At 34.6% G+C, this 13,396-nt stretch overlaps 1 protein-coding gene across 1 annotated transcript; it reads left to right on the top strand.

The window, feature by feature from the left end:
• The first annotated feature begins 9,678 nt into the window (after positions 1-9,678).
• LOC127106420 (pentatricopeptide repeat-containing protein At1g52640, mitochondrial) lies at positions 9,679-11,971 on the top strand. The gene has a single exon (XM_051043714.1). It carries the CDS (start codon positions 9,969-9,971, stop codon positions 11,532-11,534), a length of 1,566 nt encoding a protein of 521 aa, XP_050899671.1. The 5' UTR covers positions 9,679-9,968; the 3' UTR covers positions 11,535-11,971.
• The last annotated feature ends 1,425 nt before the right edge of the window (positions 11,972-13,396 follow it).

The raw sequence follows: 13,396 nt of genomic DNA on the forward strand, positions 1-13,396 counted from the left end.
AGGAAAACTAAAGAAGTCAGAAACTTTGAGAGAAAAGATTGAATCAAGACTCTGAAGATGTACGCTCTGAAGAAGTCAAATAAAGAGAAACTCTGATGAAGTCAGAAACAAATACCCTCTAAAGACGAATATTGCTAAATAAAGACTCTGACTACAAGATTCGCTGACTCAAGGAAACTTAAGGTTGAAGAAAATTTCCTTTGGAAAGAAACTATCTTTAGAAAGAAGTTATTGTGCTCCATACTGCTTTGGAAAGAACAAGGAGATTAATGACGTTAATCACTCTTCAATGACCAAGATTCTGTCATTATGAAGGATGGAACGCTTCACCAATAAATACACTAGAGACACACGAGAATACATTTCTTCCATTACTTTCTTTTCACTCTCTCACGAGCTGCTGCTCTAACGTGAAAACATTTCTTGCTCATATATTCTATAATATTTGCTTATTGTTAGAAGCACTATTCGTTACTAATCTATCATTGCTAATATATTTCCTCAAGTGACTCTGTGAAGTCTTAATACTTGAGAAGGTTAAGGGATTAATTCTCTTAGACGGTTGTTTGTGTAATCTTTCAAGATTAGTGGATTAAGTCCTTTTTGAAGGCGAAATCACCTTGGCCGGGTGGATTGGAGTAGCTTTGAATTTCAAGCGAACCAATATAAAATTTTGTATTGAATTTTTTATTCTGTGTGTGTCTAAGTTCTTAAAAAAAATTTATTCTCTAAAACAATTCAAACCCCCCTTTCTTGTTTTTCTTTACCTTCAGCTTGTACTCCAGAGGAGCACAACCGCCACAACAACAAAAAGGGGGTCAAAATACATCTTAGAAATGATAATAGTGAAATTTAGCAACAAGATGGTAAATATCAATAATCTCAAATACATTATTACCATAAAACACAATCAAAGCTCAAATAGTGATGCAAATGTTAATGCCGCCAACTCATTCATCAAAATGCATGTTGTACTAGGTTTTTGGGGTCAGAGGTATGTTACTGATTGCCCATGTCTTAGGCTCCTCTTGGACCATGTCCCGCTCTGGACGTGAGACCTCCATGATCCTTCTCTGAACCAAGCCATCACTGGACCAAATTCCTACCTAACTCCGAAATACATGCATGCATGAATATGTATAAAGCAAGCTTGTAACTCATCAATCATCAAAAAAATTATCACCAGTATAAACATCATTATCATCATCAAAAAATCATCTCTAGTATAAACGTCATTATCATCATAATAAACATTGTCATCATCATAATAAACATCGTCATCATCATCATCATCAAAAATATCATTATGATAATAAACAAGATCATCATAATAAACATCATCATCATCATCATCGTCATCAAAAAATCCTTATGATAATAAACAACATCATCACCATCAAAAACATCATCATAAGGTTCCACTCTTGAACCAATATGTTTCCAATCATAGACCGTCACTGTAATCCCTTTGGATTACTAATCTCTAAAATCGTCAATTCCAGGTTGTCACTGTAATCCTTTCAAATTACTAATCTCCAAAAATATGATTTTTAAAATATATATATTTTTCATCAAAAAGAGTAAATTTATCTTATTACTCAAAACTTTAACTCATCAAAATTTCTCAAAGTTTTATTATATTAGTCACAACTCATCAGAATTCTAAAAAAACTCAAAATAACTCAATACCTCCCAGTTCTCCAAATGACTCTAGAGTATGAGTATCCCAAAACATACTCTAAAGTATTCAAAAGAGCTTTAAGGGTGACTCTTCACAAGTGATAAATATACTAAATCTAAGGACGGACAATTTAACTCAATTTACTCAAAAGTGACCCTAAGGTTACCAAAAGGTCACCAACGTGAAAAATTGCTCAAAAAGTCAATTTTATTATATTATTTATAACTCAAAAGAGTTCTCAAAAAGCTTAAAAACCGCTCACAACATCTCTTAACTCTCAAAATAATTTAACTAATTCCACAGAGTTCTCAAGGGAACTCTAAATAACTCGCCAACAAAGCTTGACAACTCTACAGTGACTATTGAGCATCCAAAGTACTCGAAAATATCCAACTAACAACTTTCACGAGTGATAACTCTACTGAACTCCTTAGGGGATGACGGTTTGACTCAAATAATAATAAAATTAACTCTAAAACTAATAATTTTGTCTTATAAAAAAAGTTATTGACAAGAAAATTGTTTGAATTTCGCCAAACTGACCATCAAACTCAAAAACCGCTGAAATCATCGTCTGTCGCCCATAGTCCGCAAGTAAAGCCCCAACATGACAACCCCAACCGTACAATCCCTACTAAATTTTTCACTTTTTTGTTAAAAAATCCAATTTTAACAAAATTCGATTTTTTTGATATTTGGGAAAATACATAGTGAGGTTTTTGGAAAAAAAATTGGGAATACACATCATAAGGATTCTGCAATTCTTTTTGGAAAAACATAACCAAATAGGGTCGCTCATAATTATAGGCAAAATCTCAAAATTCTAACAACATACACACAATCCCATAATCAAGATATCACAATCAATAATAATAATTGTTAAACTAATGAAAGTCCACCATTGCATAAATTTAATCGAAGAATTAGAGTAAAACAAGTGAAAGTTGAGCAAAAATGAAGAAGAATGACCAAAGAATGAGGAAAAAATAGGAAAGTGTGAAAATTGTGTGCTTAGTGAAAATTTGAGTGAAAAATGATAAAAAGGATGCAACTTCAAAAATAATCACATGCACCATCGTGCATGCATCACGCACGATAGAACCATTAAAGATACAAGGCTTTTCTAACGTGCTCTGGTCCATTCTGACGCCAATAAAAGGGAGTTTTTTGCACTTTCACAAGGGTTACGATTTGGAGAGAGTAAAACACGATTTTGAGAGCACAAGTGGTGATTTTAGAGCATTTGAAGTCATTGGAGGCCATCACTTCAAGGGATTTCATATGCTATCTTTATCTATCAATTATGGTATTGTTAATTGCATTATAAGTAACTAATCTCCTCTAGGTTAGATTGTGTTTTGATGAACCTATTTCACTATTATTGGATTCTATTTTGGTTTGAATTTGAATAAACGTTTTGATCTATAATGCCATCAATTGTTATTGTTCTTAATGATTTTTATGTGAGATACTTTTTTAATCTGATTTTGGGCACATAGGGAATACTGACCGTTAGTTTATGTGTTGGACCTAGGGCAATTTCTATACTTACATTGGTTGAATAGGAATAAGATATCCCGAGTAATGGCATATGGAATTAATGTTCTATACATCGCATAACCCTACTTACGCTGACAGACTACAAATAGAAATCTTTGAGTAATGGTTAATGAGTTATTTCGCGAGGGATCGACTATAACGATTTTGTTAATTCGTCGTGGGGTTATAGTGATAAGACCATTCATACAAGACATCAACCATCAACAATAAAGGAATAGGGGATTCTAGAACACAACCTGGCCACTTTCGTGGCTCTATTTACTCATTTATTTACTTTTTGCACTAAAACTCGAACCCCCCTTTTTATTAGTTTTTATACATTACACACATTTTATCTTACTTGGAGGCAGCCCCTGTGGATTTAATCTTTTTATTACTTCAACATTATCGATACACTTATCAAGAAGTCATCAAGTTTTTGACACTGTTGCCGGGGACTATTGATTTTCCTGGGACTGTTGATTTTTCAACAGGGCGACGTTTGTGCAACATTTTATTTTTAGTCTTTTTAATTTTATTTATTTTCTTGTTTATTATAGTGCTTCTGAGGTATTTTCTGTTTGTGTATGCGTAGTTCAGAATCACCATTAATACCATTGGATCCAGAACTTGAAAGAACCGCACGTGCTCTCAGAAAAGCAGTTAAAGAAGCAACTCTGGTTGGAGGAATACTTGAAGAAGAGAAAATATCAAGTTCTTCTGATTCTGAAGAGGAAGTCACCATGGCAGTTGCACAACCTCTAATTATAGAGGACTACTGTAAAAGAACTGATGAAGGACATGTTTCGAGAAGGTTTATATCATCATACCTGTTAACTTTGATATTAAAAATTATGTACTTTTAGGTTTAAGAGAACATCTGTTAGACGAGAATGCGATTAGAGACCCATGGGCGCATCTTGAATGCTTCTACAAAATAACTTCAATGTACAAACCAATTGATGTCACTGAAGACCAGGTTAAATTGAGGTTGTTTGGCTGATTGGAAGGGCAAAAGATTGGTTACTTTGCCTTCCAAATGGAACGATCCGGACTTCGGCCAAAATTATATTTGCGCAACTTCATCCTTACTACAAAGTTTGGAATTCTTTTTTTATTTCTTACAAAAAAAACACCTCTGACTACTTTGATAACAATATACCAATTATGCAAGCACTCTTGGAAATTTTACATAGAGAACTCATTAATTTAGATAGACTAGTACTAAGTAGTATAAGCTCACTAGCCAAATCTACTGTAACCATTTTTGGGCATCTTTGCATCATCAATTTCGTTTGCGACAAAAAGAAAGTGCCTTATGAATCAAACGATGCTTGGGAAAGCCAAAAACATCGATGGATAAAGATTTACTTAGATAGGATTTTCAAAGGACTACCACAACTTGGAAAAATGTATCAACAAGAACCTTAACATATGAATCAGGATCAATGGTCTCCCTCAAAACTCACCCACCTTTGATTTAGGTCTAATGATTTGGGTGCAAGATTACTTTGAAATAATACACACAAATCCAACAGTTATGACCTGAATGACCTTGCTTGCTATAGATCGACAAGGACAATTCGAGTTTTGAGCGGTTCTTCTTCCGCAGTTCACCATGTCTCATTTTGATTGATTGATATGATGAAACATCGAAGGACATTCCTATAAATGATGCTAATGATCTTGCACGGATGAGAGTTTCTCACATGGGTGAGAAAGGAGTCAGGTTTGTGGGTGAATTATGGGAATTCACTAGCGTACTCCAAGTTCGGTCTGATGTCGGGGACGTGGGTGGTACCTACAATTTTTTTAACATGTAAGTCAGTGATCATCACTAGTGAGAGGCATTTCAAGGTAAAAATATGCGTGCCTTGATTTTACACCTTACTTCTCTTTTTATAGTAAAGTCTTAGGAATCTGGGAACCTAGAACCTTCTATGCATAATATCTATTCGAAAAGGGGAATTTACTAAATATTATTCCTTCAGTGATTTGACGTTCCTCCTTTAAACATTTACCTTGATTAGGTGTTCTTACAGGGCAAAACCATACTTGTTTATGAGGTCATAAAACCTTCCATAATCCTTGGTCTGGCGTCATCGGTCTGATGTCACGTCATCCATCTTCAAAATTCTATTTACTCTTGATTAGACAGTTTGTTGTCTTCTTAGAAATCTTTACCCTTTAGGAGATTTTATATTTAAGTTGGAGCATAGTTGTTTAAGAGCATTTTGTTCAGATCGGAACATAAACATAACTATTTAATCTTATAATATGTCAAACCGTCAAAATTGATGATATGGTTTATTTGAGAGCAAAGTAAAATGGAGCATGATGGAATGAAGCAAATCTTTGAAATGAAACCGATATTTTATTCTATTGTTTGAGTATTTTTTTTATAATTTAACCTAACGAAACATAACACATTAGTTCATTCCATTGCATACAACATAAATGAGGAGAAATGAAAATTGAAAAATTCAATAAAATAGGATAAAATGAATTCTATCACGCTCTATTCCGTTTCATCCATAATTTACCACTCCAAACAATAAAATCCCTATATCATCCATTTCATTTCATCACATTCTATCAATTCAATGACACCCTAGGCAAAATGGTACTCGCTCTTTCTCAAATTATAAGTCATTTTATCAATAAAATTTGCCTCAAATTATAAGTCACTTTATAATTCTAATGCAACATAATGACATTTTCTCCAATATATCCTATATTATTTATTATTATTTCTTCTTTTAATTATTTAAATTTCTCTTTCTCGTATACTCCTTTTGTCCCAAAACATTTTGTCAAAAATATATGTCCCAAATTACAAGTCACTTTACAATCCAAATACAACATTAATGATTTTTTCTCAACATACCCTTTATCATTTATTATTATTTCTTCTTTCAATTATTAAATTTTTTTATATAATAAATGAAGGACAATATTGTAAAATCATGCATAATTTATCTTTTCCCTATAATAATCATTATATTTCTTAATTTGCATAAAAAAATACAAAATATTTTATAATTTAAGACGAAAGGAGTAACATTGATTATGTTTTAATTTATGTGAAATGTTAAAAAAAATACCTTCTAATATATAATCGAGGGAGTAGATCATTGAGCTATTTTAAAAATTTGGAAAGCCAAATTATGGATTTTTTTAAATAACCATATTTTTCAAATTAATTTCTCAAATAACCAATTTTTCAAAAAAATTATCGGAATAACCACCTTTCTAAACAGGTGCGCCTGATTAACTGACGCATCCATTTATCATGAAGAGGAGGTGCCAACACCATTGGCGCATGCTTTCAAAGCATTGCACGGAGGCGCCAAGGTTGCTGGCACATGCATGTGTAATGCGCCCATGCTCCTGGCACATGCATGTACTTCTAATTTTTGCTTGTGACGCCTACTCCTTTGGCACATGCATTGACAACTTCATCTATAAATATCTCGCCCATCTCCCATATTTTTTCACACAATTTTTACCCTCCAACCACATTTTCTTTCGTTCTATTTCAATCTCTTCCCTTTTTGATTTTTAACCATATCTTTTCACATTCACAAGAGAAATGCCGATTTAATCTTTTTCGTCGTCGCACCTTCGATAAAGATTCAACTTTGGAATATAGAGTCGTTAGAAAGTCTTAATCGGACATTGGACCGTTGGTTAGAAGGGGAAATTGCGGATGATGAAAGGATTAGAATGATTCAATGGCCTGAGTCAACATTCAACCAAAATGGAGAAGTGCGTGAATGAGTGGATATTATGACTGATAGCGACGTTCGTAGGATGATGCATAATATGTTCAAAATTGTTTTGATGGTTGTAATCGCTTAGTTATAGTAATGATATTTTAATTATTGTAGTTGTTTGCGTTGTTGTTTATGTGTTACTTGTGTGTTGAATGTGTTGTATTTATTTGTGATGATATTTCCTCACACAATTATCATATGTAAACATTTTTTTATATATTGCAAAAGAGGTATATGTAAAATTATCTTGTTGAGTCCGTTGCAACACTAGGACAGTTAGTACGACTATGACTTGGTTGACGACATGAACTACATAATCGAACCATTTTGTTCGCCGTATCCATTTCGGTTCGAATACGGGTGCTATTTGGACGATCCTTTTTCTTTCTTCGCATAACTTCATTGTGCCAGACAATGTCCCCTTGATATTCTGGGCAATAATCCTCTTTTGCAACTACTGAAAAATTAATTTTATAAACATTGGATAGGCTTATGACTTTGTAAATGTCAGATAGTAAGTAAGATGGATCCCTTCGAACCTTTGAACATGCCGCAATGACATGGGAGCAGGGCGTACGAAAGGCTTGGAACTTTCCGCAGTCGCACCAACCTCTATCTAGTTCCACTATATATTGTCCAATCGGCATGCCCTCATTGTGATCCATGGACTGAGCAACACTGTACCAACCTTTAGCATGATAAAAAACCATGACCATGTGTGTGTTTGCTTTGACAACTTCGTCTCTAATGAATTTCATTGAAGCATCACTAAACAACTGCCCAGATTGCAACACTGAACTCCATTTGGAACGTCTGGTCTTAAACAACACCCCTAGCCTGAAATATGTTGCATGCACCAAAACGGTTATAGGCAGGTTTCAGATGCCTTTGAAGACAAAGTTCATTGATTTCACAAGATTTGTTGTCACGTGGCCCCAATGTTGACCGTTGTCATATGCCTTAGTCCACTTCTCTAATGGAATACTGTCGATCCATCATACTGCATCTATGTTTGACAATCTTATTTCTTCGCGGTAGTGTTTCAAAGAAGGTTCTGAAAATGCATAACTTGCGTTGACAAACTTCTTCTGCAATGTTTTGTCTTTGCTCTCCCACATAAAATTCTGAGCGATATGTCTGATGCAGAAGACATGCATCGACGGAGCATCCTGCCAGCCATTATCAATGTTTTTGTATGCACTGACTATTGAGTGTCTGTCATAGATCAAACATAAGTTAGGTTGAGGAACAACAGTTTATCTGGAGGCCATATCTGGGTCTTGATCATCAGGTTAACCATGATGATACTGCAGTTTGGACAACAAAGACACCAATTATCCAGTTCACTACTGTGGAGATGCACCAGAGTGACCGGGTAAAACTGCAGTACATCATGTAGCAACAAATTCCAGAACCTCTGACGTGTTTGGGAGATTGGCATCAAAAAAGAGCCGATGTCCAATGAGATTATTCCGACTAGAGAGACTTCGCCAAAGAGATGTGTCGTCATTGGAGGAATCGACGACAACACATCTTAAACGAACCAATCATACAGGGTGCTAGATTAACTCAACAATATATGGCATGGTTTAGGTCGGTTACAACGCAACAATTTATGTCTGAGCCAAGGTATTTGATTGATCCCCACCAACTATCTTCGTCATCATACGCCTAACAACAAGTCCCCGTCCAACACCAATGTCAAACCACCAAAACCCAACAACCAACCTCACACCATCACCCTACCACATACACCTAACAACCAAACACCCAACCTCGCAACCCATTCATGCCATACACCCAACCTCAAAACCAAGAATCAAACCCTACCCACCAACAACCATACACAACCACCACAACAGTCTATAACCCAGATGATTCATACGTTCACTTCATCGTAGCCCCCCACCAATGACCACACTAACATCCCATCCTCAAAACACCCAACCATTGTTATACTATAGTACACCCCAGGAACCATTGCTTCGTTTCCAAAACGATTCAATGTCCCAATTCGGGCAACTATACCGTCCATAATTCACCCAACCACATCGACCCAACTACGATAACATGGGTACCGAACTCCATTACGGAAGTGCCGTTGGCCAGAGCCCCCCGACTATTGGGAACAAATGATGACACATCTATCAAATACCGCTGGACCTTCCACCGGACCTTCACACCAGCCACCATTGAATCATGTCAGCACTCAAAGACCCCAAACACCTCAGGAAATCGTGGGAGACCTCGAAGGCAGACTAAAGCACCTGGATGTGGAACAAGAGGACATTTCAATCGGGCCAATCATTGAATTTTTGATCAATTCCATGTAATTTTTATTATAACATAAATAGTTTTTTTCCCAATATTTTATTTAATTAATTGTTAAATTAACCAATGAAAAAAAAAAAAACAATTAAGGTGTATGCGCCAGATGAATTGGCGCATACACCACTGCATATGCCCATGCAATGCTTTGAAAGCATGCGCCAAAACCAATGACATCCCCTCTTCATGTTAAATGGATGCGCCAATTCATCTGTCGCATCGGTTTGAAATGTGGTTATTCCGACAATTTTTTTAAAAAAAATTGATTACTTTAGAAATTAATTTACAAAATATGATTATTTAAAAAAAAATCAAATTGTGGATCACGGACACAAATTCAAAAATTAAAAAGCCTATTCAATATATTTTGAGTGGAAAACGAAGCATTTGAGTCCACATTTCACTCCTCTAAAGGTTCTAGCAAACGGCGACAATGTATGGAGCTAAGAACAAAGGTCAGTATTTCTCAAACCAACCCTAGTTTATCACTCAAACGAAACCTAAATCTTCAATCTGGAGCCACCAATAAAATCTAGTGTTTTATTTCAAATCCACATTTTCAGCTACGACTAATATTGCACTGAAGCTGTTTGAACAAAGTACTGAGTGAAACCTTCCCAGTGCTGTAATTGATAATCTCCGAAATGGCTTTCCAGTCACTCTTCTCTAAGCACAAAATCTTAGCCTCTTACATTTTCCCTCTTGTTCAACACAAGTTCCTTCAATCTTTCCCAACCCCACAAATTTCTACCCCAATTCTACCTGAACTTGTCAATGAGATATCTCGTATAGTCAGTGATCACCGTCACCCTCACCATGATCTACAACTCTCTCTCACTCCATTTTCATCACAAGTTTCCACTGATTTAGTTGAACAGGTTTTGAAAAGGTGCAATCACCTTGGCTTTTCAGCCCACAGATTCTTTCTTTGGGCTAAATCAATTCCGGGTTTTGAACACAGTGTCGAAAGCTTCCATATTTTGGTAGAAATCTTAGGAAGGTCTAAACAATTTGCTATACTTTGGGATTTTCTTATAGAAATGAGGGAGTCTGAGTCTTCTAGTTGTAAAATCAGTAATGAAATTTTCTGGATCATTTTCACTGCGTATAGCCGAGCTGATTTGCCGGATGGTGCTATTCGGTCTTTTGTTCGAATGGATGAATTTGGAATCAAGCCTAGTATTATTGATTTTGATTTGCTTTTGTTCACTTTATGCAAAAAGAAACGTGTCAAGGAAGCTCAACAATTTTTTGATCAGACTAAGAGCCGTTTCTCGTTAACTGCTAAAACTTACAGCATTTTGATTTCTGGATGGGGTAAGGTTGGTGATTCGGGGAAGGCCCGCGAGCTTTTTGAAGCAATGCTTGAGCAAGGATGTGATGTTGATTTGCTTGCTTATAATAATATGTTAGATGCCCTTTGCAAAGGAGGCCATGTGGATGAAGCTATGGATTTTTTTAACGATGTGTTGTCGAAGAATGTTGAGCCAGATGCGTTTACTTACTCAATATTCATTCGTTCGTACTGTGATGCAGATAATGTGCATTCGGCTTTCGGGGTTCTTGACAAAATGAGAAGATGTAACCTTTTTCCAAATGTGTTTACATACAACTGTCTTATAAAGCGGCTTTGTAAGAATAAAAAGTTGGAAGAAGCTTATCAGTTGTTGGATGAAATGATTTATAGTGGAATAAAACCCGACACTTGGAGTTATAATGCAATACAAGCTTACCATTGTGATAATTGTGAGGTCAATAGGGCTCTAAAGTTGATATCTAGAATGGAGAAAGATGATTGTCTTCCTGACCGCCATACGTATAACATGGTGCTGAAATTACTGATTAGGATAGGAAGGTTTGACAAGGCAACTGAAGTTTGGGAAACCATGGGGGACAGGAAATTTTATCCTTCTGTCTCGACATACTCGGTCATGATTCATGGTCTTTGTAAGAAGAGGGGAAAGCTAGAGGAGGCATGTAAGTACTTTGAGATGATGATTGATGAAGGAATACCACCTTATGTTACTACCATCGAAATGCTAAGGAATCGGCTCTTGGGCTTAGGGCTGTTGGATAACATTGAAATTCTTGCTAATAAGATGAGGCAGAGTACTTCATGTTCAATTCAAGAATCCGCAAATATAATGATTGGCGCTAGAACAGCTCGCAAAACTTCAAGACGCGATGAGTCAGACATAGAAAGTGATTGAAAAAATGGTTAGGGTAACACCATCCACTGTCTGAACCAACTCCTCCAACGCCTGGGATATATCTTCTGTCATATGGATCGTCAGCTAAATTATCCATGCCATATACAGCCCTCGGAACATCTTCTAAGACTATGGGACACTATCACCCATCATCAGGGACCTCTCTTCACTTTGAAGAATCACTTCAACAATTACAAGTCCCCGAACAGGTTGTAGTCTGATTGAAGTTCAAGCTAACTCTAACTGTTTCTGATTTTCTTTGAATTTTAGTATCTTAGATGCTTACTTCTGATGTGCAGAATCACTAGGTATTTCTGAGGAGTCTGTACTGGAATATTTTTTTATTTATTCATCAGGGACTTTAGAGTTATTTTAATTTATTCATGTAATTCTACCTGTAATATTTAATAGTTAATATAGTACAACATGTTATTGAACCTCATAAACTGTTTAAACTTTAGAGTTTAGAGTTTAATTTGGCATTGAAATGTAACTGATACTGAGATTTTGCCAAGTTGATTGTGTAAACCATAACAATCTTTTCTTATTTATTTTATAGCATATTGAAAAATGAGGAGTCAGATTTTTTCCTTAACATTTGATAACATGTCTCTCTTAGTATTGTAATGAATGAAATGGATTGCAAGATGATTATGGATCTCTTGTCCTTTGATGCATCAATTCTGTTTAAATTGGAGCATTTATGTTGAAATATCTGTTCAAAAAAAGTTTTTTTTATAGATTTATTGAATAAATATGAGCTCTTATTAATTCATGGAGACCTACTACAATGCAACTCAATTTCCATGTAATGCACAACACAATTTCAACTACTTATAAATTCCTCGTCCCTACTACAAAAGCACTTAATTATTCAGCGCGTCACCTTCCAATGATCTTCTCAATGTTCAAATATAATCACCATTTTTAAAGTTATAGTTTGTTTTTTCTTTAATGAAAAATAAGGACCAAAATTTGTAGTTTACATTGTCATTAGAAAATTTTCCTATCCAAAAAATTGTTTGGGAATTGTTTAAGCACACTTAATGAAAAATCAAAACTATTTATAGAATTTAAAAATATATTTTTGAACGTATTTCAAATGCATCAAATTCATGCATAAATGAATTTAGGGGTGACAAATAGATGAATTAGATGTATATGGATTGGATTGCTAATGGATGAATTAAATAATTTTTTAAAACTTTTTTTAAAATATTCGATCCAATTTATCTATTAAATATAAAATCCATCAAATCCATTGATATCTTTTAACTGAATGGATATCCATCCATAAAAAAATAATTTAAATACATTCATATTTTTAAATTTTTTTTTTCATAAAAAATGTTTTTTTATATATTATATATATATTTTTATGTTTTCAGAAATAAAATTCTATTTTTTTTTTAGTATTATGAAAAAATAAATTTTCAAATAAATTTCTTTAGATTAAAAAAATAGTTTTTTATTTTATTTTATAAATTTTGCTCCTACACTTAAAAACCTGTTATGGAAGAGATGGAAAGGTGATGGAAGAAAAGTAGATAATACATACCTCTTGCTGGAGTGATTAGTATCACAATCCCTTTGCTAAACTTTGATTAAGGTAAAATAACTAAGACTCATCCACTCCAAGAACTTGTTGTATTTCCTCATTAACATAAAAACCCGAATACCTGACTTTTTTATTTAGGTAAGAAGTTAATCAAATTCAGTAACCTAACTCCTCATACAATAAGCAACAGTAAAACACAAGTGAATTAAATTACGGAAATGTACTTTCAGATTTATTCTAGAAGAATATTTTCGGACTTTTTTGACAAAATGATTGGTGGTTCATTTATGTATGGATTAAGTTT

Source organism: Lathyrus oleraceus, chromosome 7 (genome assembly GCF_024323335.1).
Source record: "Lathyrus oleraceus cultivar Zhongwan6 chromosome 7, CAAS_Psat_ZW6_1.0, whole genome shotgun sequence".
Lineage (NCBI taxonomy): Eukaryota > Viridiplantae > Streptophyta > Magnoliopsida > Fabales > Fabaceae > Lathyrus > Lathyrus oleraceus.

Bases quoted from the DNA above. Each gene is read 5' to 3' on its own strand.
- LOC127106420 (XM_051043714.1), top strand. From the start codon at position 9,969: ATGGCTTTCCAGTCACTCTTCTCTAAGCACAAAATCTTAGCCTCTTAC.